At 45.9% G+C, this 27,834-nt stretch overlaps 1 protein-coding gene and 1 long non-coding RNA gene across 9 annotated transcripts in view; both read right to left on the bottom strand.

Moving 5' to 3' along the window:
* TNRC6A (trinucleotide repeat containing adaptor 6A) overlaps positions 1 to 14,555 on the bottom strand; it is a 44,732-nt gene extending 30,177 nt beyond the window's left edge. For 2 of the 8 annotated variants that reach the window (XM_085237181.1, XM_085237180.1), the window contains exons 1-4: positions 14,353 to 14,555; positions 13,626 to 13,673; positions 13,302 to 13,381; positions 2,895 to 2,985 (exon numbers count right to left, since the gene is read on the bottom strand). In XM_085237181.1, the coding sequence (XP_085093307.1) occupies positions 2,895 to 2,954 (60 nt within the window). In that variant the 5' untranslated portion in view covers positions 2,955 to 2,985; positions 13,302 to 13,381; positions 13,626 to 13,673; positions 14,353 to 14,555. Of the gene's footprint in view, positions 1 to 2,894; positions 2,986 to 11,164; positions 11,201 to 13,301; positions 13,382 to 13,625; positions 14,180 to 14,352 lie in introns of those variants that run through there. The other 6 variants (XM_085237174.1, XM_085237177.1, XM_085237179.1 and 3 more) reach the window with 5 other exon arrangements.
* Positions 14,556 to 23,391: 8,836 nt separating this feature from the next.
* LOC116217242 (uncharacterized) lies at positions 23,392 to 27,214 on the bottom strand. The gene is made up of 3 exons (XR_004161498.2): positions 27,084 to 27,214; positions 25,346 to 25,416; positions 23,392 to 23,869 (listed from the first exon to the last, which is right to left on the bottom strand). It is a non-coding gene; the product is annotated as an uncharacterized LOC116217242 (long non-coding RNA).
* Positions 27,215 to 27,834: the final 620 nt, after the last annotated feature.

The raw sequence follows: 27,834 nt of genomic DNA, 5'->3' as shown, positions 1-27,834 counted from the left end.
GCACAGATAAGAGGAAGAGCCACATGTACACATGCCACTTACACAAGCAAAGTTAGCTTTTGACTTTCCTCCTTTTAAAATATTTTAAAATTATTTAATAATCTCCATCAGAACCTTCTACTTCTCCCCAACTAACCTGTGCCTATTACTCCTCATGCCTAGAAAGCTGCTAAAATGTTAGAGAAGACAAAATTAATTTGAAAGATAAGCATGTGAAACAGACTAAATTAAACTTACAAATTAGCCTGTTTGAAGCGAGTTAAAAACTATGCCTGGAAGCAAGGAAGCCCCAGACACTTCTCATGCAGAATACAGCAGGGAAACAGAGAGGAACGTAGAAATCTAAAGCAGGCAAAGTAAATGCCAGAGCTTTCAGTCTTTCATTTCCACAATTCAATTTGTTGCTCCTGTGACAGTGGCAAGATAGGAGATCTACTGGAATAAAGTTTCCTGTAATAAAAATGAGGATAGAAACATCTCTTGCCTGGGAACCCACTTTAATGGTGTGGCTTTACCTACAAAAGCAAGTGAAATAGGCTTCAGAAAAGATCTCTCAGAAGCAGAAATCAGTTCTTCCCAGCTGAAGACTCTTCTCAATTATCATTTCTAAAATGCATTATACTGCTAAAGCAGAATGAGACTTAATCTGATAGGGTTACTTTGGTAACTGTACACAACCCGTCTTAACTATGGCACTGCACATATGAATATGACACAGTGAAGTCACTTGCAGCAATATTTAGGCTCTGATTATCTCTAGTTAAAACCGTGACAGAAAAAAAAAGGCAAAGCAGGTGCACATGAAAAAATTCACTCATTTGATGTCAGCTTTGGTTAGGTTTAGATATTAGCACTCTTAGGGCTTACATGGAAATAATACTCCTGACACTTTGGTGTCATATCCTCACTTCTCTGGAAATTAACAGTACATCAACAGAAAGACACTTCTTCAATTTCTTAAACCAGCAAAGGCACTTAAAACAATTTGCTATACTGTCTAAACACAGCCTCACACTCCCAAGAAAGATTTATTTTCATAAAAATTATGCTGTTAGAGATTGATAAAGATAGCAACACCAAGAGGTCTGCAAAATCTCCTCTGAAGAAACTCCACTCTACTAAAGGTAACGCATCACCCACTGGAATAAAGAGAGCAAAGTAAAACCAATGGCTGCTTATATCAGTGCCTCTAAAAACCACATCCCATTCGTTTCTAGTTTGCCTGCTTACCCTTATCACCCTGACTCCAATATCAGTGCTTCTCTTCCTCATTTGCCAAAAGGAAGCTGCAGTAACCCGTGGCTGCTACACAACACAACTCTTCATTATGCTGACTTCATTTAACCAATATGGTTAACAAAAAAATTATATTGAAGCCTTGGGAAGTTTCCCGTGCGCTTGGATGTGCAGGATAGTTTATGCATAACAGCTGGTTCTGAACACTTGTTTCCAAGCATATTTTCAATGGCCATAAAAAGGAGTATGGAATCCAAAGGTTGATGTCCTGCAAAACCTGCTCTGCACCAGGGTGCAAGAACCACTCAAAAGGACAGATGTTCTGCAAGCCAAGTGCCACACATCTGTGACCACCGCTGATCTCCTACAGCATTGTCTTTTAGTTTCAATTTTTAAAAGACTACAGTATGCACGAAAACAAGCCTTAGCTTTCCCTTCATTAGCTGGTGCATGGTTACGTGCTTTCAAGTTTTGCTAGCAAGCCCAAGACTGGTAACACCAAATAGTGAGTTCTGAAGAGATCAAACAGAAAAAGACTACAAGATAAGATCAGCAGTTTTGGACAAACTGAAACTACTTACACATACGAAGGAGTAGATAAAAATCTCCCAGAACATCTGAGAGCTAATTTAATAAGTTTGCCATTTAAATCTATAATCAAGCCACATCTGTACTAGGACTATTTTACTCTTTTTTTGTTTTCTTTTAAACAGTTAACTGGCTGTTTGTTACTGCCGTTTCTCAGAGATATCTTTAATCCAGATCAAGTTCAAGCTTTTCCAGGAACACAAATGACCACCCTTACAGCATCAGATAGCTTCTTGCTCCATAGGAACTTCTAACAATTCCTGATGGATGAAGTCCAGATATGTAACATTTTGCTATTCTCAGCATCCAGCAAGTAAACAAAGCCACATGGCTTAGGAACAGTTTAACAAGTACCTCCATGAGCAGAAAAAACAAACCCAAACTTTCAATTTCAGGCAAATGTTTGGTCTCTTCATTAAAAAAAAATTTTTACACTTTTAATTCTTCTAAAGATTACATTCAAGCGTGTCTTTCAAACTTGTGAAATACTAAACTTTGGGGGCTACAGAGAACCTTTTAAAAGATTTACATTCTTCAAGTAAACTAGCTGCCTTTCAACCTCTGATTAAAAATTTCAAGAGGAAAATGAGTTACACTTTTACAACTGAGATCCAAAAATTACTATGCAGTTTTGCTGTCAGCTATTGAAAAGATTAGGGAAGCTCTCATTTTGGAACACGAGCAAATATCCCACCTTTTCTAGAAGCAGCCTTTACATATGATTTAACTTAGATTTGCTGTAAGATTAGACATACCCAATTTTCCATAAGTGCACAGGGAACACCTTTGTTTAGGCCAACAAACAGGGAGAACTGACAGGGGAAGCTTTCAACTTGAGACCAGAATCAGGAAAGTGAGAGGTCATCTCAGAAGAATATTTAGTCTCTAAATAATCTGTACACAAAGCCAGTTAAGACGTTCAAGATGTCAGTTACCATTACATAACTGACAGTACATATAAAGCATTAAAAAAAATTAAGAAAACGCTGTTAAAGAACTGACCAAACAATATTTAACTACGAATGAAGCAAAATCTACAAGTACCCATTTTTTTTTTAGACTCAACGTACCTTTTTTTGAGCAGCTTCCTTCTTCTTCTTGTCTTCTTTTCTCTTTTTCCTTTCTTCCATCAACTGTTCTTCCTCTTCTTGCACTAAATCCCTGAACCACACAGTTGGTAATTAACTCTCCCAAAATACAATCTGTACACACATACATTCATTTTAGAACAATTATTTCAGAGAGACCCAAAAGGATCTGAGAAATATTATCCAATTAGAAGCAAGACTCCCACAGGGACAACGTACTTTCACTGCAAATCACAAGTGACAAAACTTTTAAGGGCAGCTGCAGTGCCAAAGCACATACAAGATTCTTTTTTTTTTTTTTCCTCCTCCTCTCCTAAGCTCTCCCTGTTGTTGTGAATCAGTGCCTGAGCTCTCACACACCATGTCTCCCACTGCCACGTACCCTTGTTTCTGACCCAGCACGAACCAGGCTGTGGGCAGCTCCCCAGCCATGCACACCGCCTCTATCAACCCCAGGCAGGCATCTGCAGCACTCACACATCTTATGCACGGCCTCTGCCAACAACCAAGCAACACATACCCGTTTTGTTGCCAGAGCACTGAGCTAATTCAGCTGGCTGTGTATGTGTACAGATGCTACTGCTGACATAAAGGACATGTGAACAAGCAGGTATCAACTGAAGACCATGGTCAGAGCAGAGATTTCAACAGCAGTGCAATTTTAGAGCTCCTAAACTGAGTGACAAAACTCTAACTTGTACTAACAGGTTTTGCTTTCACATGTCATTAATTTAAATTCACTTAATATAAAGTTTTAGATGCTAATATTGCTTTACAATAACACCACTTCCCAGATTATGCAGCACTCTTCAAGTCAGACCTTAGTAAATAAAAGCAGTAGAGAAAATATGGCAAGTATCAAAAGCAAGAAAAAGTCAAGGCATACAAGCTATCTGTGTCAGTAGGAACTAATAACAAACTGTATTTTAATGTCATGCCTGAGGAGAGACAGCGATTATTGATGAGAACAAGAAGGAAATCTACACAAAAACCACAATGGGTAGAAAAGACTGGGAATCAGCAGACAAAACAAGGACTTGGGCTAATCATGCGAAAAAAGCTCACGACAAAACAAAATGCACAAAGATCAACGCGTTGTTTCAGGTATCAGAATAAAAACAAGTGCTCACAAAAAGGCTTCTAAAATCAAGAAAACAGCAATGAAGCCAAATATAAAAAGAGAGGTGGCAGCAGCTCGCACCAAACACTTAAAGGCAGAGGAAGCCTACCAATGCCTGCTTAATTCAGTGTTTGAGATCTAGACAGGAAAGAATTTGTATTTCCTAGAAAGCCTGTTTGTAAAGCTACTTTGCCATGTCAGGGTTAGGAATGTTTAAAGCTGGAGGGCTTTGAAGCTTCTAGCTTAGATAAGACTAACAACAACGACCCAACAAATAAAAAAAACCAAGGCTGAGAATGTTTTGCAGCCCTCTTCCTGAAGCATACATAGGCTGCCACAAACACCCTGATATGCAGAGCCCTAATGCTTGGTCCAGCACACACCGCCCTCTCACTGAGCCAATCGTGTTCTCCAAACACCTCCTAATTTCTAGCATGCTTTGAACAGGATGTGGGAACAAACTCCAAGAGTGTTGACAAAGTAAAGGAAGAAGACACCTCATTTACTCCATGAATAAACTTCAGAACAGAAGCAGCCCTTACTCGTAGAATAGCATTCATAAGCAGCCAGCTCTGTCCCAGCACTGCCCATGCTTTGTGCCCCACCAGCTGGAGTTCCAGAAGAGCTTGGATTCCTGGCTGTGTGCAGCTCTCGGGCAGTACAACTAAGCAGTCACTCATGTTTTTTTACCACAGAGAAAGGAAAAGCTGAGGAACAACGGAGGGAAGTGAACCTACATCCAGATGGGGACAAGTGATCTTGTCAGGCATCTCTCTCCAATGTTCAGTTCAATGTGCAGAAAATCTCTTTTTCTGTCTTTGCCATGTATTTCATACACTATGCAAGGCAGAACAGGAGAGAAGATTTTATTACACAGTTTCATCATCTGGCATCAAGATTCATTGAGGACTGTCTTAAAATATAAAAAGCAATCTGCAATTAGGTATCCAAAATCTTCCATGGATAACTAAGAGCTTAGTCACGTAACTGCAGGAAACACAGCGTGCCAGTTTGCTTTAGAGCCACCCCTTGGATGCCGTGCAAATGTGGGGTAATTATTAACCTGCAATGACATCTGTGTGCTGTGTATGTGACACACGTTTTGTCCATCCTCGTCCTGCACCCTGAAAATGTGCAAACTGAAATCATTCAGGTTTTAGAAGAAAGCTGCAGCACTGTAAGAAGCACACGCTATGCAAAGCAGTATTTTCACAACAAAGGAATGACTCATCAGTCCTGCTACAACTAAGGCAAAACGATTACAGTTTGAGACTACAGATGTTACCAACTAACACACAGTTACCTCCGGGTTACTCTACCACAGCACTGTTTTCCTACAGGAACAATAGAATTCCTAAATCATAACAACGATCATTCCATTTTCACGTATTTAAATTGACTTTACACGGCAAAGCCAGCTCAGAACACAGACACCATGATCCGTATGCATCAGGGCCCTAACAACCCAGCACACTATCTGTAGGTAGTTCCTAACAAGAGCACTGCATTACCATTAGAATGTTACGTTTCAGTGACTGAAAAGCAAAACTGACCCACCGTGCAGTTAATTAACACTAAAGCCCCTACTGCCCATCCTCTTTGTTAAAAACATCAATTTTTTGAGGAAGGCACTCTTCCTACCACTACCCTCTTACTTAAACCTAAAATACAAATTTAATTTTCCTATTAAGCTATCAGTCTAAAGCAGTCTCCTAAGTTTCACAGTATCACAGAATTGTAGGGGTTGGAAGGGACCTCTAGAGATCATCAAGACCAACCCCCCTGCCAAAGCAGGTTCCCTACACCAGGTCGCACAGGTAGGCGTCCAGGCGAGACTTGAATATCTCCAGAGAAGGAGACTCCACAACCTCCCTGGGCAGCCTGTTCCAGTGCTCCGTCACCTCACCGTGAAGAAGTTCTTACGCACATTCGTGCGAAACTTCCTATGCTGCAGCTGATGTCCGTTTCCCCTCGTCCTGTCTCCACGTACCACTGAAAAGAGACTGGCCTCACCACTATGGCCGCCACACCTCAGATATTTATAAACCTGGATCAGGTCCCCTCTCAGTCATCTTTTCTCAAGGCTAAACAGACCCAGTTCACTCAGCCTTTCTTCATAGGGGAGATGCTCCAGGCCCTTCACCACCTTTGTGGCCCTCCGCTGGACTCTTCCCAAGAGATCCCTGTCTTTTTTGTACTGGGGAGCCCAGAACTGGACACAGCACTCCAGATGAGGCCTTACCAGGGCAGAGTAGAGGGGGAGGATCACCTCCCTCAACCTGCTGGACACGCTCTTCTTAATGCACCCCAGAATGCCATTGGCCTTTTTGGCCACGAGGGCACACTGCTGGCTCATGGCCAACCTGTCGTCCACCAGGACGCCCAGGTCCCTCTCTGCAGAGCTCCTCTCCAGCAGCTCATCCCCCAGCCTGTATTGGTGCATGCAATTATTCCTCCCTAGGTGTAAGACCCTACACTTGCTTTTGTTGAACCTCATCCGGTTTCTTACTGCCCAGCTCTCCAGCCTGTCCAGGTCTCGCTGAATGGCAGCACAGCCTTCAGGCGTGTCAGCCAATCCTCCCAACTTCGTATCATCAGCAAACTTGCTGAGGGTGGCCACTATCCCCTCATCGAGGTCATTGATGAAGATGATGAACAAGACCGGACCCAGCACAGACCCCTGGGGGACACCACTGGTTACAGGTCTCCAGCCAGACTCTGCACCACCACCGACGACCCTCTGCGCTCTGCCAGTCAGCCAGTTCTCAACCCACCTCACTGTCCACTCGTCTATCCCACACTTCCTCAGCTTTGTTATAAGGATGTCGTGGGAGACAGTATCAAATGCCTTTCTAAAATCAAGGTAGATTACATCTACCGCTCTTCCCCCATCCACCCAGCATGTGACAGCATCATAGAAGGCCACCAAGTTGGTCGAGCACGACCTCCCCTTGGTGAACCCATGCTGACTACTCCTGATAACCTCCTTTTCTCCCAGTTGTCTGGAGATGGTATCCAGCACAAGCTGTTCCATCACCTTTCCAGGGACACAGGTGAGGCTGACAGGCCTATAATTACCCGGGTCTTCCTTCTTGCCCTTTTTGAAGACCGGAGTGACATTGGCTATCCTTCAGTCTCCAGGGACCTCCCCTGTTATCCAAGACCTCTCAAAAATGATGGAGAGCGGTTCGGCAATGACCTCCGCCAGCTCCCTCAGCACACGTGGATGCACCCCATCAGGTCCCATGGACTTGTGGACCTTAGTACTGCCTAGGCGCTCACGCACGTCCTCTTTCCTGACTACAGGGAAGTCTCCCATTCCCCAGACCCTCTCACTAACCTCCAGGGTGTGGGATTCCTGCGGGAGAGCCTTTTCACTGAAGAGTTCCACCTCCAACAGCTGAAAGAGCAAGTTCATTTCATTTCTAACACACAACTGCACAGCCCTATCAGCAGACACCAAGTGCCACTGGTTACATACCCAATCCCAACACCCATTAAAATATGTCCTGAGAAACAGAAGCCTTACACAGTACTTCCCTTGCACCATCCTGCACTTGAATAGCTCCCTATTCCTGTTTGGTACTCAAATTTTAGGTAACTGTCTACAAACTGTCAACAGCTCCATGATACTTTGTAGCACCTAACATGAAACTCAGAGTTAAGTAACAGGACACAAACAGAAGAACAAATTCCCTTGCTGAGCTCTTCCCTGCATACGGGTAGGTTCGTTCCATTGATGGAGCGCAGGGACAGAGCTGGGAGCAGCATGTCTGGCCCACCTTGTAACTGCACCTCACTCAGCACAACTCTCATTTGTATAAGGAGAAAAACATATCAAAATTCTTTCACTCATATAAGCCATTAAAAAAGAAGAAAAACACACAAAGCAAAACAACCAACAACTGGTTATCTACTCAAATGGCTGCATCACTTTTACAATACAGAGAAGTGCCTTGTGATTCTGGGTGACATGACATCAAGTCTTTTAGTTCATACCTACTATCACTGTGCCATTTATGTGGAGAGCAGCTACACTCTGACCTCTACAGTCAGCACTCATCACTATTTCTTTAAGTTATGACAGTGCTAACTTTACATTTTATTTTCTGTTTGGCTTCATTTGTTATTCACAATCTGAAGCAGTTATAATGTTTCAAGCTTTTCAAACAGCCCAGATCCTACTTACATCAACTCATATTTTACTTCTAACTTTAATTCTTCCAAAAGGTTCTAACGATGCCTAAGTTAAAAAGCTCCAGCCTGGCACTGTAAAAGTATCTGTGCCAAAATAGAGAAGACTGTTAGACATGTTTAGCTTCTGTTCTTACACTACAAGAAAATCAAGCATACCCATATTTTTTCTGAAAGACATAATGAGGATTCAGTGATTAATGTCTGTACAGCACGCTATCTTTGCTCTTATAATTTACAAAAGGGAAGATGTTACGCCACAATAAAATTACAATTCTTGTCACCCTACTGAGGGAATCACCGTTACAAGAAGAATTTTGACACAAATTAAGATCTAAGACTCTCCCTGCATTATTATGAACACAGTATCTCAGAGCAAAAAGCACACAGTGCACACGCACAGCAAATGTCAATGCTGAAAGAAAACAACGTGCCATCTCACCACTAACAGCAGTCATCCAGCATTCACCAGCACCAAACTACTTCTGTAAGAGAATTGCATTAATTGGGCTTTGAGATTCTTCAAGCTAACGCTAGCAGTTAGAATTCATCCTTCAAATGCTTCTGAAGATGTCAGCACTGTTACAGATGCTCACGCAGCGTTTGCTTGCCAAGCCGATACCTCCTCAACTCACTTTCAAACCCAATTAAAGTCTCGCTGCCCCACAAGATGGTGCTAGCACATTTTTAAAGGCACTGTTAACGACAGTGGAAAACGCTTTTAGAAGCAGTCTGGCTGTGCAGGGCTTCTCCCAGAGGTGTTACATCTTAGGTTGACTTTGAAGCTCTTTGAACACTGAGCGAAGATTTCGCAGCGCTCTGTCCCTGCACTAAGCACCCTGTGTGCCCACTGCTCCCAGCACAGGGCACCTCACACTGCAGGAAGGAGACCAGGAACCAACCGGCCCTTGGTGGCCCTGAGCTAATAGCTGAAAGGAAAAATATTTATTAATAACTGAACGTAAAACAATATCCATCAGCCCACTTCTTGAGAGGACAGCATCACTCAGGATGCTGCATCACCAGACATCAGCTTCTGCCTTAAGTATTTCCGGATTTCTGTCTTCTATAAATTCATGACTACCTACTAAACATAAAAGTGATTAGGAGTGATTATACACAGTTCTGAAACCGCTCTAAAGTTTACTGTGATATATTCTTTTTTTTTCTTTATTTTTTTTAGTCTACCATTTGCTTATCTTCTAGTTATAAATTAACCTGCAACACTACAGGAGGAAAATTACACACAAAAATAGGGAATTGAAACAACTTTTACAATTCTGCAAAGGCACTGAGCATGTAGGCATGCACTACATATCCAGTGTGTTGGCATTACATACCGACTTCCAAACATACTGCCAGAACTTAGAACATTTATATTTCTGCTGTATTCTGACCTAATAGTTGGCTAATATATTTTTTAATAGTGCAATCATGTACAGGTGACAGTAAAACTATTTCTCAGTTTCTAAAAACCAGTAGCTAACTTTTCTATATAAGAACCAATTAGAAAAGGTGTATTTTGGTTAAAAATCGATCCTTTTATTTCCCTATTTACGCTTCCTGCAAAACAGTGCATCAAAACAAAAGGAACACTCTCCAAGTTCATAGCACAGAAGCCATTACTCTGAAGTTCACAAAAACCCACACAGGAGCAAAGAAAGCCACTGACAAGGAAACCGCTGAATTAGAGATGTTGCATCTGTGTTCTTTCCAGCTGTTAATGATAGAAGAGGTGCTGCCAAGCTATAAACTGATACTTCGATGCATAACTAATTGGCAAATGGGTGCCAGCTACTTTCTTTTCTACTTCTAAAATACCACAGTCTTCAAATTATCACCACAAAAGTGACAGAAATTCAACTAGCACATCTACCACTAACAGTTGTGTGGAACACACTCACCTTTCCCATTCTTCTCATGCAGAAGCTGGTTCAACAGAACTACATTCCAAACTACAACAACTGAAAACACACCATAATTCCAGAATAATATTTTCCTTACGTTTTGTCCCTGAGGCTTCATTCCTGATTTGGGTTTATCATACTCACTGCTACACAAGCACACTAATCTCTTTCCCAACGAGTCTGTCACCCAAATATACGAGAGACTTCAGCAGCTGCAATAAACAATCCCTATCTTCATTACAAGTGGGAAAGCAAAGAACTATTAAACTGCTCCTCCTCAAGCAAACTGGTCATACAGGATATTTCTAACAGAGGCATGAACGCGAATGCTGACTGTTCCAGTCCACCACCTTCACCATACAGCCATTCATCCCTTCGGTGTTATTAATGCAGAGCCAAGAGTGTACAGCAAGATGGGTTTGGTAAGAGCAAATTGCCTTATGGGGACAACCTGACAATTACACGAGCTGAAAAAAAGCACCTCACTTATTGGGTAGATGAGAAAGCAATGTATCATTTTGCCTAAGCATCTCTAAGGGTTATGAAAGGATGCTGCATCTTTGCAATAAGTTCTTCCCATTTGACTGCAGAAGTTCATTGGAAAAAAAATGAAGCAAAAACCCTGCTCTCCCAACACAGAAAACCAAGTGCTCAAGTATCAGCAGAAACTGCTGCACTTTTCGCTCTGATTCTAATACCTATGCCTCTATCACTGAGCTATCTCATCTTTTTTCTAAAGCAAATAAGGAAAGCCTCATGGAATGATGGTTGTTAATCTAACACAGAAGAATGAAAAAGAAAAAAAAATCATGTAGCAGAAACAGTAGAATATGTGGATGAGGTCTAGAGGTATACATGATGTCAGGCAAAGTCAATTCCGCCAGAACACAGAAAGCCTGCAGCCAAAGCAGATGGAGCAGAAATGGGTGAATGAAAGCCACACTGTGAACCTTTCCTGTGATTTGCATGCTTAGGAAGAGTCAAACTCATGTGCTCAGGAATAAAATTGTAAATGTATTTCAAATATTTACCTTCGCTCAGTTCCACATAAGTGAGGCAGGAAAGCCCTGTTTACCAAACAGAATTAAGAAGTTATTTCTTAAAACAGAAGAACTGAATGGTCTTTTGCACTCCTCATTTTAACCAAACTTAAGCTGCATTCCTCTGGTTAATAGTGGAGGGTTACACACTTTTGTTCAGTGGCAGACTGAACAGGTGACATTTCTCTTGTAATATGCAAGAACAGAAAGTGCAACGCATTGATTTGAATTACTGCTTGAGTCACACACCGTGCTGATTTCCAAAGCAGCAGTATACACCTAGTCCTCTGCAAAAGTGCATTTTTGAGAAGATGCTGACCCAATGAAGACACTTAAATGAAAGGCCAAGTATACCAAATTTCTAAACCTGAGGTTAAAAGTCATCACTCTAACTGGATAAGCTATCTGTATTAACAGCTGTAATGCTTATTCTATCACAAACCAATAGTCTAAGCCAATATTCTTATGAGATTAAAAACCAATTTATTTATGAGCATAAACTCCAAAGGGAATTGCAGAACTGACATGAAGCAACGCCAACATCCCACAGAACTTACAGACTGTATATACACTCCACAATTTTACATTAAGACAAACTGTAGCATAGGCCTATTTACCTTTCCCAGAGAAAGATATTTGCTCTTCTACAATTGACTAGGCCACTGCAAATTTATTAAGATCATAGATAATGACAGTAGAGGAAGAACGACAGCTATCTGTTGAGCTCTGCAATACTAATGCAATTATCAAGCCTGTGCAGAGTAAGCACGTTGTGCCAAGCTGTGTTCCCACATGGTAAAAATATTCTCACTAAGAAGAAACCAAATAGAAGAAAGTTTTCTGACAATAAAACAGAAGAAAAGTACTGAATATTTTAAATGAGTAAAACAAATACCTGCGCCAGAAAACCGAGAACCATTTCATATCAGAAGTGAACCTTGATCTGCTCCCACTGCCCACAGACACCTCGGCTACACAGCTCTGGTTTACTTTCCCCTCTTTACACTATCTATGCTGCCAGTATGACAAGAGAGCTCACAGTTAAGTCAACAGATCTTCACATTCTTACGACTAAGACATAATGCATACTTTTTTTTTTTTTTAATTTATCACCATATCTTGTGATGTGATGATATCGATATGTACCAATACATTTCTGAAATTGCTTCTGGTATCAATTACATAGCGAGTGCTATGTACAGAATGATAATGATTTAATTATGGTTTTTTACACTGTTTTGGAATCTTTAGTGGGCAGATTACTTGAAAAGCTGTAATTTGATTTACTGTAATTTGATTACTTAGAAAATTGTAATTTACTATTCAAGTAAAGCCTGTTTAACAATGACCCTCACATTATTCCGAGCATATGGCTTTTACTTAAAGATTCTGAGTAAGTTACACAAATACCATCAATAAAACAAGAAAATTATTCCTACTTAAGCACACTACCAAAAAAAAACCAAAAAAACAACCAAAGACATACACTGACAACTGAGGAAAGCCAATCAGTTTTCACAGTGGAATTGGAAATCAATCTGAAAGTTCGGGACTGATCAATCACAGTAAGCAAGAAAAACACAGGCTACCAGGAGCTGAAACTAGCAATCTGTCAGCTACATTCAGGTTTTCAGCGTATTTCAAATGGCCCTCATGAAAGTCCCTATAAGGTCTAATTGAAAAAGAATACACAGAAAGGTAGGACAAGAGTAGAAAACAAACGGCATATGACAGATATTTGCAAGAATGTGTCTGCACCAGAAACAGTGCAAAAGAAATAATTTCTTAAATACAAAAGCAATGTACAACTCACACAAAATTCCCAGTTCAACATAACTCTTTACTGCTGAGCTAAGTACTTGAAAAGGAGCTGCCCATTCTGTAAAATGCTGTGATAAGAACTACACACCAATTAGAAATTCCCCGCCTTTAACTCTTAATGGAGAGAGAAGCAAAAACCCAATATTTACATGGCAGTTTATTTCAGTTCGAAGCCAGTTTTGGGTTTTTTTTCCCCCCAAACCAGTAATTTCTTGCTTCTCAACAATATTTGCCTGAACTGCATAGGAAAAATAGCAAAAAAACAAAACAAGCAAACAAACAAACAAACAAAAAAAACAAACCTCACCTTCATTAATTTTTGGAATACTGTTAGGTTCAACTTAGGACAGAATGCCAAGTTATTTTTCTCTTCATAAGCGTTCTATCCTATTAAAGAAATTCTATTATAGAATCTGACACTGTATGTAAAAGAAACCACATTAAAAGTGTTCAGCCTATTGAACTAAAATCGCAGGAATGTCTCAATGCAATAACAGGACATATTTTCAAGTTATGCTTTTATTAAGTCCTTACATTTAGCTTGACATTAAAGGCCCAGATCAAACCCACAGTGCTTCCAGCCCTAGGCTGACCCACGCTCTGCGCTCAGGAAGGGATTCAAGCATCTTACCTGCTTAGTTTTCTTTCGACTTCTTTGGTAGCTTTAGCTTCCAATTCTCTGGAACAGAAAGCGATGTTGGTTCCCATGTCAACAACAACAACGCGACAGGAAGCAACGACCCAACCCGCGGGGCGCCGAGCCGCGCCCGCAGCGCAGCGCAGAGCAGAGCAGCACAGCGCAGCACAACGCGCCCCATGGCGGCCGGCAGCGCGGAGGACGCACGGAGCGCCGGGCCGTCAGCCGGGGGCAGCGGGGCACTGCGGGCCGGGAGCGGAGCCCGAGGAGCTTTCGCTGCCACGCATCCCGCGCTGAATTGTTTGCGGCGCTTCAAAGAACGCGATTCTGCTGCATCACTGAAACTTGGGAACCCGACTCAAGCCCGGCCGCCACAATTCCCTCCTCAGCTCCTCCGACCCCTCCTCAGTTCCTCGGCCCGCGCACGGGCTGTGAGTGCGGGGCGGGAGCGGAGCGAACGGCTCCGTGCCGGGAGGGCAAAGCTCAGCCGCGGAGCGCTCCGCCGCGCCTCCTCCCGCGCCCGAGGCCGCTCCCGCCCGCCGGATGGGCCGAGCCCGTTCCCGAGCCCCGCAGCCGGGCGGGGCCGCGCCCGCCGCCCCGAGCCCCCCTTCCCCCGCCGCCGCCTCCCGGCCCCTCCCCTCCCCCGCCCGCCGCCCAGGACCCCGCTGGCGCCTCAGCCCGGCGGCGCCCGCCCTTCCCGCCGCCCGGCCCCGCCCGCTACCTCATGTATGTAAAGTGCTCGGAGTCCGGCCCGGCGTGGCTGCGGCCCGGGCCCGGCGCTGGCGCGGCGGCTCTAGGCGGCCTGGGCCCGGCACTGCGGAGCGGGAGGGCCCGGCAGCTGCTGCTGCAGCACCGCCGCCATTTCCTGCCTCCTAACCCGGCCGGGTCCGGCCCCGCCGCACAGGAAGCGAAACCCCGCCCCCGGAAGCGCTTCCGGGTCGCCGCGCTCTCCCAACATGGCGCCGTAGCAACCGCCCTAGTAACGGGGTGGGATGGCGAAGCGCCCTCGCCTTAGGTCGGGGCCCGCCCCGGACCGAGGCCTGGGCCGTAGATCTCAGCAGCGCTCCTTCCCTTTGAGAAGCTTATTGCTTTGGGGTGCGGTGTGTCAGTGCGCTTCTTACTGACCTTGAAAATACACACCGAATTCTAAGCGTTCCTTTATGAAACATGCCATAGAAAAGAACGGCCACATCCCTGAGGTTTGCAAGATGACACACAAATTGGAAAATAACACAGATTTCCATGGATGTTTTTCCCTTTGTGTCACAGTTCTTTCTGTTCCTAGACACTGATTCAGCTCTGCTCTGAATTTTGAGGAAACAGTAACCTCTAAGACTGATGGAAAAGTGTTAATGTCTATGTAACCACCATCAAATAAGATAGTGCTTCTCTTATCCTTCCACAAACTTCATTAAGTCAAGGGAAGGAACTGAAAAGCACCTAGCACTCACAAACCTAGCTAGAAATCGGTTTATGTGAACACATAATGCAAAGAGTAAACAGAGCTATTCTAACTTTGTATGCATGCAATAAAGAAAGGAGAACCTATGAGCCACGCTCTTTGTTTTACTGCTCTTGAGTTCAGTAAAAATATCCCATAAATTACTTTGGAGAAACCAAACCAGTCAGAGGACTGACTGAGAATAATGGAAGCAAATTGAGAACACATTCTGAGACAAGTAAGATGAGATCAGACAAAAATCTGCAGTAGGCAGAGCCACATCCACAGAGGCACTGCTCTGTAGGCAAGGCTGAGGTAGCACTGGGGTGAGGTCTTTGTAGCCCAAATACTGCCAGTGTGAGCTGCAAAGTTCCTTGAAATGAAATCATTTCATTTTCACTGCCCAAGTCCACAGAATAACTAATGGCAAAGAGGGTTTTATACATACATAGTTTTAGTTAGAGCAATTTGAAGTGTTTTTATTGGCGTAAATAAGAAGCATATATAAGAAGATGACTTGCAATATCTGTTTTAAACTTGTGAGTCAGCTTAAACAGCATTTACAAACTCCATGGCTGACTTCTACTTCCAAGTTCCAATGCCTACAGGATAAAATTCTTAGAAAGAGGCAGATGCACCACTCTTTGCAGGCTGTCTAATAAAATGTGAATACAGATTATACAGTGAATACAAATCATCCTTTTCTTTTTAGAAAAGTCGGAGTGGGAAGGCACTTGGGCCATACCAAGTACACTGATGTCATACTTGTAGCTAGTACATCTCTGCAAGAAAAAATCAAGATATATTAGCTTTTAATACATTCTGTCTGGCCCCAGTGCTGGGTTGTTTTTGTGCACAGCCAAACTGTCATTCAGACAGCTGCTTGCCGGCATTCCTGCATTTAGTTCTAAAGCACTAGTTAAAAATATCCCAGCAGTCTGAACAGCTACTGTTCAAGGAATAATTGTTATTGTATGTGGCTGCAGTACTGTTCAGGAATTTAATTTTCTTCTAAGCTCCCTTCCACTGTTCACATGGAAATAAGCGTTGTCCTGCTTGCTCTATTATAAGAGCTGCATTGAGAAGTGATTTTGTTAGCACGGGGAAGTCCTTGCTCTCTTCAAGCATCCAGCTTGCAACATCATCGCAAACATTTACCTGCTCAGTTTCACCATTCTTATTAATGTTTGTGGAAAAAAAAAAGAAATGGATGCCCTGGACAAATGGGCAATTGTCTCTGAAAATATGCTGCACTATCACCTGCCTTTCTGCCAGCATGAATGGTGTATTTTTCAGCTGAAGCAGATCCTACTTTATTCAAGATGAGCAATTACGACAATGCAGCCTAGCCAGCAAGGTTATTTTTGTCCTCTTCCTAGAGGCTTAATGATAGAGTTTGCATTGCTGTGAGCTGAACATGCACATGCATAAAGTGATAGTATTATTTTTCATGTACTTAAAGGAGCTCTGACAGTTTGAAATTAGTTTCTCTGCTTCTATTAATAACTTGGAAGTTAAATTTGGTCTTAATGTTTATTTTTTTTCATGTGGGGAAGTTAGGATTGTCATGTAATTGTGTGCAACTAAAAGCTGCTATTTGCTAGTGTCTGGATTCAGCTTCCTCTGGCTGTTTCATTCACTGCAGTTCTGTTTTATCTGTCTTCAAAGGGACTGTGCTCAATGTAGGAAGGCTGCTGTTAAGTTAGTCCTCAGTTATGAAGGCTAATACATTCATTATGTATTCTTTTCATGTTGCTTTGTTAACTGTATTATGCTTCTTTCAATAAAATTCGTAGTTGAGATCTGTAGTTTTCTTTATTATTTTAGATTGTTCCCTAATTTTATTTATGCACATGCTCCTAGCTGCTAGACTGCTGCATAAAATGCTTCCATTCTGTCTTATAAATATTACTGTTGTTTGTTTGTACTGCTGACCAATCAGCTGCATTAACTAACCCCACTACTTATCTCAACATCTCCTCACATGAACCCTGCACTCCTACAGCTTTCACCCTCCCAAGTGGCAATTTATTTCAGCTGTGTTCCTACACTGCTGGGGTACTGCTGGGCACACTAGAGGGGAGACAACAACGCTTGGATAAGAAGTATCTTTTCTTCAAAAAGCAGCAGAAGGATGAACTTCATCCCCATCCTACACCAACTGCCTGCATCCCAGCAAAACAAAGATGCTTTGAGATTTGGGAAGCAGCACATCATGTCCTGTTAGCACTGAACTTTGCTGCTTTCCTGATGTGTACATGAATATCTCCAAAGCACCACGGCCATATGTGAAACTAGAAAAAATAGAAACAACTACTGAAGGGAAAAACCTGCTCTGCCGTCAGGCAGCTGCCAGCAAAGGATCTCTGTTACATTTTCACCACTCAGTAAACATGGCCTTCTGGTCACTGATCCCCACGTATCCTCTCCCAACAGCAGCCGCCATCTGCCCCTTGCCAGCCAGGCATACATCTGGATCCTCCTGTCTTCAGTTCCCCATTAACTTTTTAATTAGGATTTTTACATAATCAGAGTGAGAGAATAAACTGCAAGAGACAGAGGAACGCGCTGACTAAAATCAGTTAAAAAGGAGCTGGCGCCATTTCAGAGCTCCCCTTTCCTCCACCCTCCCCTTTATCTGCGTTTGCTGTGAGGGCTTCATGTGAAATGAAGCTTCAGCATGGAGTTCTAAAGCTGACACGTTAGGAAATACTTTCTGTCTAATGTCTGGGGAAAATAAAGCAAGGGGCTCTTTTGTAAGTCGACATGAGAAGCACGGGCCTGAGCATGTGGAAAATTTGCCGTCAACAACCCTTTGCTTCTTGTTACATTCAGCATCATTATGCAGAATGAAGAAGCCGTCACGAGCAAACCAGATTGTTTTCAAAAATGCACTTGACTTAAATAATCTAAATGAGCTGATCTGACAGACAAGGGAAAACAGTTTTCTCGCTGACAGAGAGGCTCTGTGCACTGTTCTGTGGAAAGGCTCTTCTTGTTCATGGTAGGGATTTTATTTACAGGATGCATTTTTAGAACTATTTAAAAATAACGTGGTAGGAGCTGGTAAGGTGAAAGCCCTGAAGAAGCAGTTCTTGCTCATAAAATAAAGCCTGCCCAAGAGCAGCTTAGTTGAGCCAACCGAACTATTTATGTTACACATCTGGGTCTCCGTAGGATCCTTAATTAGGAGGGGGCAATGCAAACAAGAGAGTTGGAAGGTGCTAACGACAAATGTTCGGCTTGCCTCCTGAGCAGCCCTGGGATGCAGCTCCCATGCTGTGCTGCAAGGCTCACCACAAAGCAGCCAGTGCCTGCTCATGGGCTGCAGCAGTGAGCAATCATCAGGTCTGTGCTCGGGAGGATGGAATTTGCTGCCGTGCCTCCAGGCTCTCAGTGCCTTTCCAGCATTATCACTGTGACACAGAGCGATCAGAATGGGGGGAGCAGTCACTTGGGCTTATTAAATGAGAATTTAATCCTACCCTTTAAATCAGCAAAAAATTATAAAAGATAACAAATTTCTCTGTGTTTTAAAGCTAGTCCAACTTGCTTCCCTTGATCTGCACTTGGGAAGGCTGCCAACTGTAAAATGGAATCGCTGAGCCTGACTTTCACTCTGCATCCAGCCAATTACACATCCCCTGGTCTCTTAAGTGGCGCAGTGCAATAGATGCTTCCAAGCTTTATTTGCCAGGGCTGCACCACACCTCAGAAGAAAATCACACTGAGGGTCCCTTGCATCCTTCCCTCCATGGGGAGGGGACATGGGCACTGTGCCTGTGCTGAAGCCATCCGAGTCACGGCTGGCAGGTGACTGCTTTATGGCCATGGTTTCTGCAAGTTTTGTTTGTCTGTTTTTACTTTTCCTAAATAAAAAAGCAAATCCATAAGTAGTGTAGCACTGTTTGGAGAAGAATGCAACGACAAAACAGTGTCCTCCACCACCATCATCAGGAATATGGGATGAGGAGTGCAGGGAAAAACATGGGCTTTTCCCTGGCCCCATCACTGCTGGAAGCCTAGTGCTGCCCTGACGTCCCCTGCATGGCAGGGTTAGGGCTCACAGGGCCAGTGAGGGGACATTTCAGCAGTTCCACCAGCTGTGCTACTCTCTCCCCAGCAATCTGCCTCTGAGCATCACTGCTTCTGCTCCTGATTTTGTGCACATCAGCTGAGGACACACGTCTCCTAGGGATCAGTCTTCAAAAAGCACTAATTTTGAACTGGCCTTAAATCGCTCCTAAGCACTTCTGAAAATAGACTTACTTGGTGTGGCCACATATCACTGCAGCACAGTGAGGCTCAACAGACTCCAGGGTTATCCTGGTAGCAGAGGACAGGCGAGGTCTGTTGCTCCAGACCTGCACTGGCACCTCAGCCTTCTCCATTACCAGGTGCTGCGCAAGAATCTAATTCCAAATCTTTGCCAAACATTCCAGCATATATCTCAAGTATATCATTCCTTTTCGTTTGGCCTGTTTTCATTTACATCTGCAAAAGTTTGTTTGTTATTGTGCTTGCTTGTTTTTCTTTTCCCTGTGGATTTTTTTTTTTTTTAATAAACTGCCCTTGTTTTTCCCTTTCTGTTCAGTTCCGAGAAGTGCTACAAAGATCACAGATGAAGATCTCCTCCTTCTTCACTGCACTGCAAAACAAACACGTTGCTTAAGGCCAGCGTGTTGGTTTTGACAAGCGGACTTCCAGTTAGCTGTAAATGCTGTATTTTGTAGGATCATTGAATCATAGAATGGCTTGGGTTGAAAAGGACCACAGTGATCATCTCGTTTCAATCCCTCTGCTGTATGCAGGGTTGCCAACCACCAGACCAGGCTGCTGAGTGTCACATCCAGCCCTGAAGATTTTCACATTCATTTTCACAATGAAATGTTCAGTTTTACCTTAATAAGACTGACCACCTCAAACGGACTGAAACTGAACAAGTAAAGACTGCTCGTGAAGTTGTGGGGCACGTTTGGATAACGCTAGGGCAATCCTGGCCGGTTCCACTTGGCGAATGCAGGGCGCTGGTGGGGCAGCGAGCCCCAGCGGAGGGTCTGACCCTCCTGGGAGCTGCAGGCCGGGCTGCTACCGCCGCTACTGCTGGCACCGCACTGCTGGCATCGAATTGCCGGCGCTGCCGGCGTTCCGTTGCACTGCGTTGCACCGCTGGCACCGCGCTGCTGGCAGCGCTGCCGTTGCTCTCTGCCGCCGGATCCCCTCCAGCTCAGCAGCCCCACCGCGTGCCCGGCCTCCCGCCGCCGCTCGCCTCGAGGACGTTCCGGGAGCTCCGGGCGCAGCCGTGCCCCTCCTGGGGCCCCTTCGCCTCTGGCAGCACGGACGTAGGCGGCCCCGCCGCGGAGCCCCGGGTTGGGGCAGCTCCTGGCCGCCCGCCAGCGCCGCGCTGCACACAAAGGAGCGGAGCGGAGCGGCGGCGCCGTTACCACGGAGACAGCGGCAGAGCGCGGAGCGGGGCGGCACCGAGCGGCGGGGGGCGGGCGGGATGCACGCGGGATGCACGCGGGATGCACACAGGGTACGTGCACCTGAGGAAGCCTCCCCAGGTGCCAGCTCTGGTGTGCACGGGGAAATAAACACAGCAGCAGCGCATCCCTGCAGCATCGCGCACCGCCCTGTGCCTCGGATCAAAACCCCGCGGCCACCCCTGCAGTACCGGCAAAGCTCATTTCGCCTCGTTTTAGCTAAAGCTTAAGCATCCCGCAGCCGTTGATCGCTCCCATTAATTAGCGGGCAAACAAAATAATAAAAGAAAGGCAGGAGAATGAAGTGACACGACAGGAGGGAAGGCCTTTGAAATAAACGCGTGCCAGTCCTGTTGGCTTTTATTTAATTTGTGGCCCTTTTCGTAAAAGAAATAATTTAGTTTCCAAACCTCTGTTCCCTGCTCAGAGAGCTGCCTCCTTCCACATTAATGCTATTTGCATGCGCCATCTCCTCCCACCCTTCAATAATTTACACCTTCATTTTTTATTCACTCAGTTGTCAGATTCATTTACATACCATATATCTATATTTAACACTGACTTCGCTCGCCTTCTTTTAAAAACAGGAAATAGATTTCCCTTCTAATTTAACGGGAAAGACTGCAAAGAGAACATCGCTTACACCGCTGTCAGCTGCTGGGGACTGGGAGCTGCCCATGCATGGAGCAGCAACACTGAGCCCCACAACCTTCCCATGCCTCCCCCATGCCTGCCACGTGCAGGGTTGGGGACCACGGCTGGCACAGACACTGCCTGACTTCCGCTCGAGCAGTTGCTGTGCTTTGACAGCTCTGCCTTATTAATAGTGTGATGCAATTAGCAGGATTGCTGTTCAAGCTGTCATTAATTGTCACTTTTGCTGCCGGCCGTGTTCCAGCAGGCTGGGGTCCCTGCTGCCAATGCATTCAGAGCCACAGGGGCAGGCTGGCGCAGGGTGCATGGGCTGCAAGGAGCGCACCAGAGCCCTGCTTTGTGGTATGCGTGGCCATGGTTGCAGCACACGGTTTGGCTCCCTGGTAGCAGCAACTGGTGGCCTGCGGCAGTCCAAAGCTGCCCTGCTCCGTCCTGCCTGGACCTTGCTCCATGAGCACCTGACCAAAGGGCACGGCCATGTGTTCCTTGGAAGCACAGCAGTGAGGTACCAGGAGAACACATGGCAGGGTCTGGCCATGTTCACATGGACAGGCTTAAAACTATGGAAAGCAAGCTGTGCCGCAGGCTGTTTGAAAGAGAGGGCATGGATCAGGAAGGGGTAAATCAAAGAGTCAGTCACTGAGGGGTGGCTCAGATCCCCCTCCCTCATTTTCTACTTTACTAAAGAAAACACAGAACTGATATCAGACAAATGAGCCCTCTGGACCCAATTTTTCAAGTTAATGAGCTCCCCTTGCAGCTCTTCCCCACAGCGGAGACTTCCAGCACCTACCCTTTGCCACAGGCTCTAATGAGCAAAACCACCGCCATCCATCTCAATACCCGTGGAGGGGACGGCCTCTGCCGCACTGTTCAGGCTCTGCCCCCACATCATTGGGGTGTGCCCACATCACTGTGGTGTGCCCATGTCATTGGGGTGTGCCCACATCACTGTGGTGTGCCCATGTCATTGGGGTGTGCCCACATCATTGGGGTGTGCCCACTGCCGTCCTCAACACAACAAGGACTCACTCCTGCTCTCCAGGTCTCAGCACCTTCATTCAGCTGAGCCATGTACCAGCTCAGAACCACCTCCTGTTCCAGGAGGAAATTGCTTTTCATGCCCCCAGGAACCTCTCTGCAGTCTTTACTGGGAGATTTCAAATGGACCTCAGAGTATTACTAAGATTCTGCCTTGTAATTGCCCTCTGCAGGGCTAAGCAGAGGGAATAGCAGAGGTTGAGGATGGCTGCAGCACTCACGCTGCTCTTCCACCATTATGCTTAAATTAACAGGGTTTTTTTGTTTGTTTGTTTGTTTTTGGGTTGTTTTTTTTTTTTGTTTTTGTTTTTGTTTCTGTAAATTGACTAATTTTCTCTTGGGAATAGATCATTAAATTACAGATTACCAATGAAAATTTACAGCATCTGGACAGCAGCCAGAGGGAAGGGCAGAGGCAGCATTCAGTCCATTTTCCCCCCCCTTTTGCTTTTTTCCCCATTCAGTTTGTTGGGGAACCTCCCCTGCACCTGGGACTCACACACAGAGATGAGGTGGGGTCGGGATGCTGTGGGGCTGTCCCCACCTGCCCACCTCTGCACAGCTGCTGGGGTACAGTGGCTGCACTCAGCACTGCATTTTTCCAGACAAACTCGATTTCTTTGCAGCAATGAGGCACAATGGAGCCGAGAAGCTGCATTTTGGGGAGGGGCCGCTTGGGAGCATTGCGTCTGGGAGTTTTCCTCGGAGTGAGGAAAAGCAGATTTCTTTATTGCTTTGATCATACATAATTTAAATATTCAAACTACTCTGGAATTCACTGAATTATACATGAATTGCACAGGCAGCATTTTTGTAACTCCTGAAAGGCATGAATCTTTTCCCCCTCTCCCCTCAAAACCTTGTATAACCTTAACATTTGTATATATATATATTTTTTAACCCAATTCAATTGAATCCCAAATCACCCAGAGAACGGAAGCACCTATCCCACTGAGAACCACCAAAACACATGCTGCAGTGCTGGGGAGTGCAGGGCTCTGCCACTGTGTGAGGCCAAGAGTGAATGGGTGGTTTGGGCACAGGATAGGAGGGCAGGGAGCACAGCCTCGGTAGAACTGTCCCCTCAGGGATCTGCCACCGATAGCCATAGGCTGACCCTAATTTGTGGCATTGCCCTCATCTCTTTGCTCTGCCTGCACTGCCACTCACCTTGGAGCCACCACTGCTGTCACTGCCACCACGGCTGCAGCAGCACCTTCTGCTGGACCTGAGGATGAACACACAGCCCTGCTGCCATGTGCAGGCAAGGAGGTGCTCCGGCCCTCGGTGGAAAGCGTGGAGCAGCAGCCTTGTCTGCAGCCCTTCCCTTGTTAGCTCGCTCTTCATTATTCTGCTCTACCCTTTTAATTTCTCTCTAAACTCAACCAGCTATTGCTGTTCAAACTGAAATAATTAATTGGGACAAAATTGCCACTGTAGGAGGAAAGAATGATTAAACCCATCCAGCGGACAATGGGGCAATCATAGCCTAAGCATCTAATTACAGGGTTAGAGAGTGTGGATGTGGGGATAATAACAGGGCCTTTTGTGAACGTGTTGCTGGATGAGCTGGGAGGAGGCTCCGTGCTTGACTTCGCTCCAGGTTCAGTGCCTGATTCCTGGAGTAAAGACACAAATGCGGGAATAAAAGATCATTATGGGGTGGATACCCACAGGGGTGCGCTGGGGAAACAAGAGCAGCAGGAAGCAGCAGCTGCTCCCATGGCTCTGTCTGCAGCGTGCGGGACTTGCTTGGGATGCAGGCAATGACGGGGGGAGGTGAGCAGGGCACCCTCAGTGGTAGGAGCACAGGGAATATGTAATGGAGCACACCGATAGAGCACAACGCACACGTGTGTGTAGGGGTGTCTGTGCACAGCCACTCCCCAGGAGGTACCACCAGGATCTGCAAGGAGCACGGTGAGAGCTCCCTCCAGAGCAGCTCTGTGAGTCCTGGGGCAGGGGGGCAGGAGGAAACATGGCAATGGGTCTGCCACAGGTTTACGGTCAAGGAGCAAAATAGGCAGCTAAAGGCAGCAGAACGAGGACCTGCAGCACCGCACGGGTGGAGGCATGCACACTCACAGCCTGTCCCAGGGTGCACAGCCCCATGCTGCCCTGAAGCAAGAGCCATCCACCATCTCGAGACAGTCCAAGCAGCCAAAAAACCACAGCTAAATCCTTCATCTGGAGTTCTCCCACCAGGCTCTCAGGAGCTCAGGCACCACCATGCCACTCCCAGCCCCTCACCCCTCACCCCACACATTAAAACATACATAGCAGCCAATCAGGGACCTGTGACTTCCCTTAATAAAGACATTTTTCATCTCCCCAATCTCAATGAGAGCGAGCTTATAGCAGTGTGAAATTGCAGGCGGTCACGGTGTGCTTGTGGTGAGGCTTCTGAAGTATCCAGCAAATGGAGCTCGAGCTGCCCAAAGCATATAGATCTCAGGCAACTCCAAGTCACTTTGAGTAATAGTTCATTTTTTGATTTAATTTTGACTGTGACCGGAGTTTCTAAAGCCCATCAATGATGGGTTTGTCCTAGAGGAGGGGTGAATCCTGTAAGTTAAATGCAGAATCAAGAAGGATCCTTCCTGACTCTCAGCCACAGACCGGCACGGCACTGTTCAGGTTATCCCAGGAAAGATTCCCTCCATGCTGAGCTCCAGGCAGGGCTGGGGATGTGGATGGGGATGGTCTCCTCACTGTGACCCATGCAGAGCGCTCCGACATAGGGCAGGGCGCCCGCATTGCCCCAGCACAGCGCAGCACTGACCACTGGGTTAGCTCCCTTTGCGCATCCTGGTGCCGAGGAGAGGTCGCAGGGACAGGGAGGAGTACTCTGCGGGGCAGCTGGGTGGGAAAACTGCAACTCGGGAGCTTGAAGCACTGCTGGAAGGAATTCAGCACGAGCAGACAGGACAATACCCATCCCAGACACAATTGTTTGTGTGACTGCCAGAGCAGAGCTATGTCAAAAAGCAAAGAAACAGACCCCTGTGATCAAACACACAGCAGGAAGGAAAGAAATTGATGGAGTAAAATGCAACCCAGCAGCAACTGCTCAGTAAGAAAAAACACTGCCTTACTGTTTGAATTCTTGCACCGGAGAGTGGAAGGCCTCTTCGTGGCACTTAAAGGGTGGTGACTCTTCTTGGACCTATATGAAAACAAGAGATGGGAGAAGTTCAGCTGTGCCACACTGAGAGCAGAGCCTGGAGCCTGAGAGCTGTGCCCTTGGTGCAGCTCTGTGCCAACTCAGTGCTGGCACTGCCATCGTGGCACCACCACCACAGCACTGCCCATGGCCTGGGGCTGCTGTGCTGCTGGGGCTGTGCATGCTGCCTGGCACTGGGCAGTTCTGCCCAGAGCAGATTTTGCAGCTTCTCTGAGCCAGCCACCTCCAACCAAGAACAAACACACAACAGAACAGGCCTGGAACCGTAATATACACAGCCTAATTAATCACATTACTCATGAAAATATATTGGTATAATTAATAATACAAGGCATCTCTATTGGCCTCTACGGCGCAGCAAATTATGAAGCAGTAATACTTGGACGCATTGACCTGGATTTCATACATAATCCATCAGGGCAATCCCACCAGATCGGGTCTCCAGAGACACAAACAATGCAACAGTGATAATTAAACAAAAGCGAGATGGACAGAAGAACGGGTGTCACATTAATCACTGCCAGTACTGTGGGGAAGGAATGGGACACTGAGTTTGTCTGCATATCTCTACACTTTGGGTATTTTAATGTTATCAGTTCTTGGAAGGCGAAGGCATGTTCAGAGGGAGTGCTTTGGTGCGAGGTATGGGAAATGCAGAGCTGACTGCTAGCAAACTGGGGTTTGGTATCCCATTGGTGGGACTGTATCTGGCAGTGCGAAGTAAAAGGTTTGCAGAAAACAGACCAAAATATTTTCAATGAAGAAGGAAATCTTCTGGTCAAACCAAAGCCACAAAGCAATGAATTTCCTTAATTCAGATGTCACGGCAAAGGAGATCCGCAGCATGGATGGCAGTGTGTCATCCCCAGGGCTACACCTGGGCTTGAAGGGCTCTTGTCAGAGTTTCACCTTCCAAATTAGTTTAATCAGGCCTGTCGTTAGTCATCTTTGCTTGAGCCCTCATTTGGAGGCCATTTAAAAGGAATTAGAGAAAATCTCTTCTCTTTCTTCCCATACAATAGAGATTAACTACTGGGACTGGAGAGGCATTTTCATAGTGACAGAAAGAAGCAAAATGTACCCATAAGCAGAAAGCCCCGCACCCTGCACCATGAACCAGGGCTCAAAGACAGCAGGATGTGCTGCTCCTGCTGTCCCAACTAAACCCAACCAGATAAACACAGACTGATGCAAAAATACAGCTCAGGGCAATTTGGCGGCGGGTTTCTCAGTATGCACAGCTTTGAGTTACACAGAGGAACGAACAGCTTTCACTGCAGATGCAGGTCACGTTTTCCAACCAACGGGAAGTTCTGCCCAGGATTCCTTTTCCTGGAGGAGGGGCTTGGCTCCCCTGGAGGCCCATGCAGGCAGAGGGGCGCCGAGTAAATCTTTTCTAATGCCAAGTGGTCCAACACAGCTCATAGCAATATGGTCAGCAGCGAAACGGGTCTGTGGAAACCTGCAGGCACTGCTGGGACGCAGCCACTCCATCAGTCCCTTCATCCTTGTCCATCCCAGCAGTGTGCACAGGGATGAGCTGCACCCTGTGCCCGCTCCCCATGCAGCACAACCTGCAGCGGGGGGACCTTGCTAGAAGCTCGTTAATCTTTAATGAAGCATTTGGGTTAATCCAAAAGGTTACTCACCTGTCAGGGGGGAGGGATCTCGATGTGAGTGTTCCTCCAGCTGACCTGCTCCGGCTCTGCCCAGTGCATGGTGACATGGGGACACGGGGATGCCCACAGGGCGCAGGGCACTGCAACCTGCCCAGCCCTGCATCGCCCAGGACCCTGCACACAGCCATGCACACATCCTAAATGAGAGCCACTGCCTCCACCTTCATCCCCAGCAAATTTCTGACTCTGTCGGTCCAAAGGGCAACCGCTCTGGGTTTGGGTTTGGCATCGACTGAGAGAAGTCCTCGGTGCGTTCTGTGCTAAATAACTAAGGTTAATTTGATTTGATGCACCGCTTCATTACCATAAACAGCTCACAGTGTGTCAGTCCTCTGTAATTACAGCTCCCTACAGCCAGCATCGTGTTCATTTCCCATCACTGACAGTGTTTCCCTCTGATCGCCTCCCAGCTCTGCGCTTCTGCACGAGCTGCCCCATCAGTAATTAGGTGTCATTTGTTCTGTAGCTGACGGTTACACTCATTTACAAAAATAAGGGCAAGGATATTAAATTTACTTTCCATCACAACTACATTTGTGTCTGATGGTTTGGGCCACAGCTTGGCTCTGCAGCTCCCAGTGCCAGCAAGGAGAAGGGCACAGTGCACAATAGGAATACCCAGGGTGCAGGAAGAACAGCAAGAATGCATCAGGAATGTGCAGTACACTCGAGGAATAGCCAGCACACAAGGGGAAAACCCATCAGAGGAGGGGAAAACTCA

This window comes from Meleagris gallopavo, chromosome 16 (assembly GCF_905368555.1).
Source record: "Meleagris gallopavo chromosome 16, MGAL_WU_HG_1.1, whole genome shotgun sequence".
In the NCBI taxonomy this organism is placed as follows: Eukaryota; Metazoa; Chordata; class Aves; order Galliformes; family Phasianidae; genus Meleagris; species Meleagris gallopavo.
Note: the sequence above shows the minus strand (reverse complement) of the source record. Positions and strands in the feature narration are given on the sequence as shown.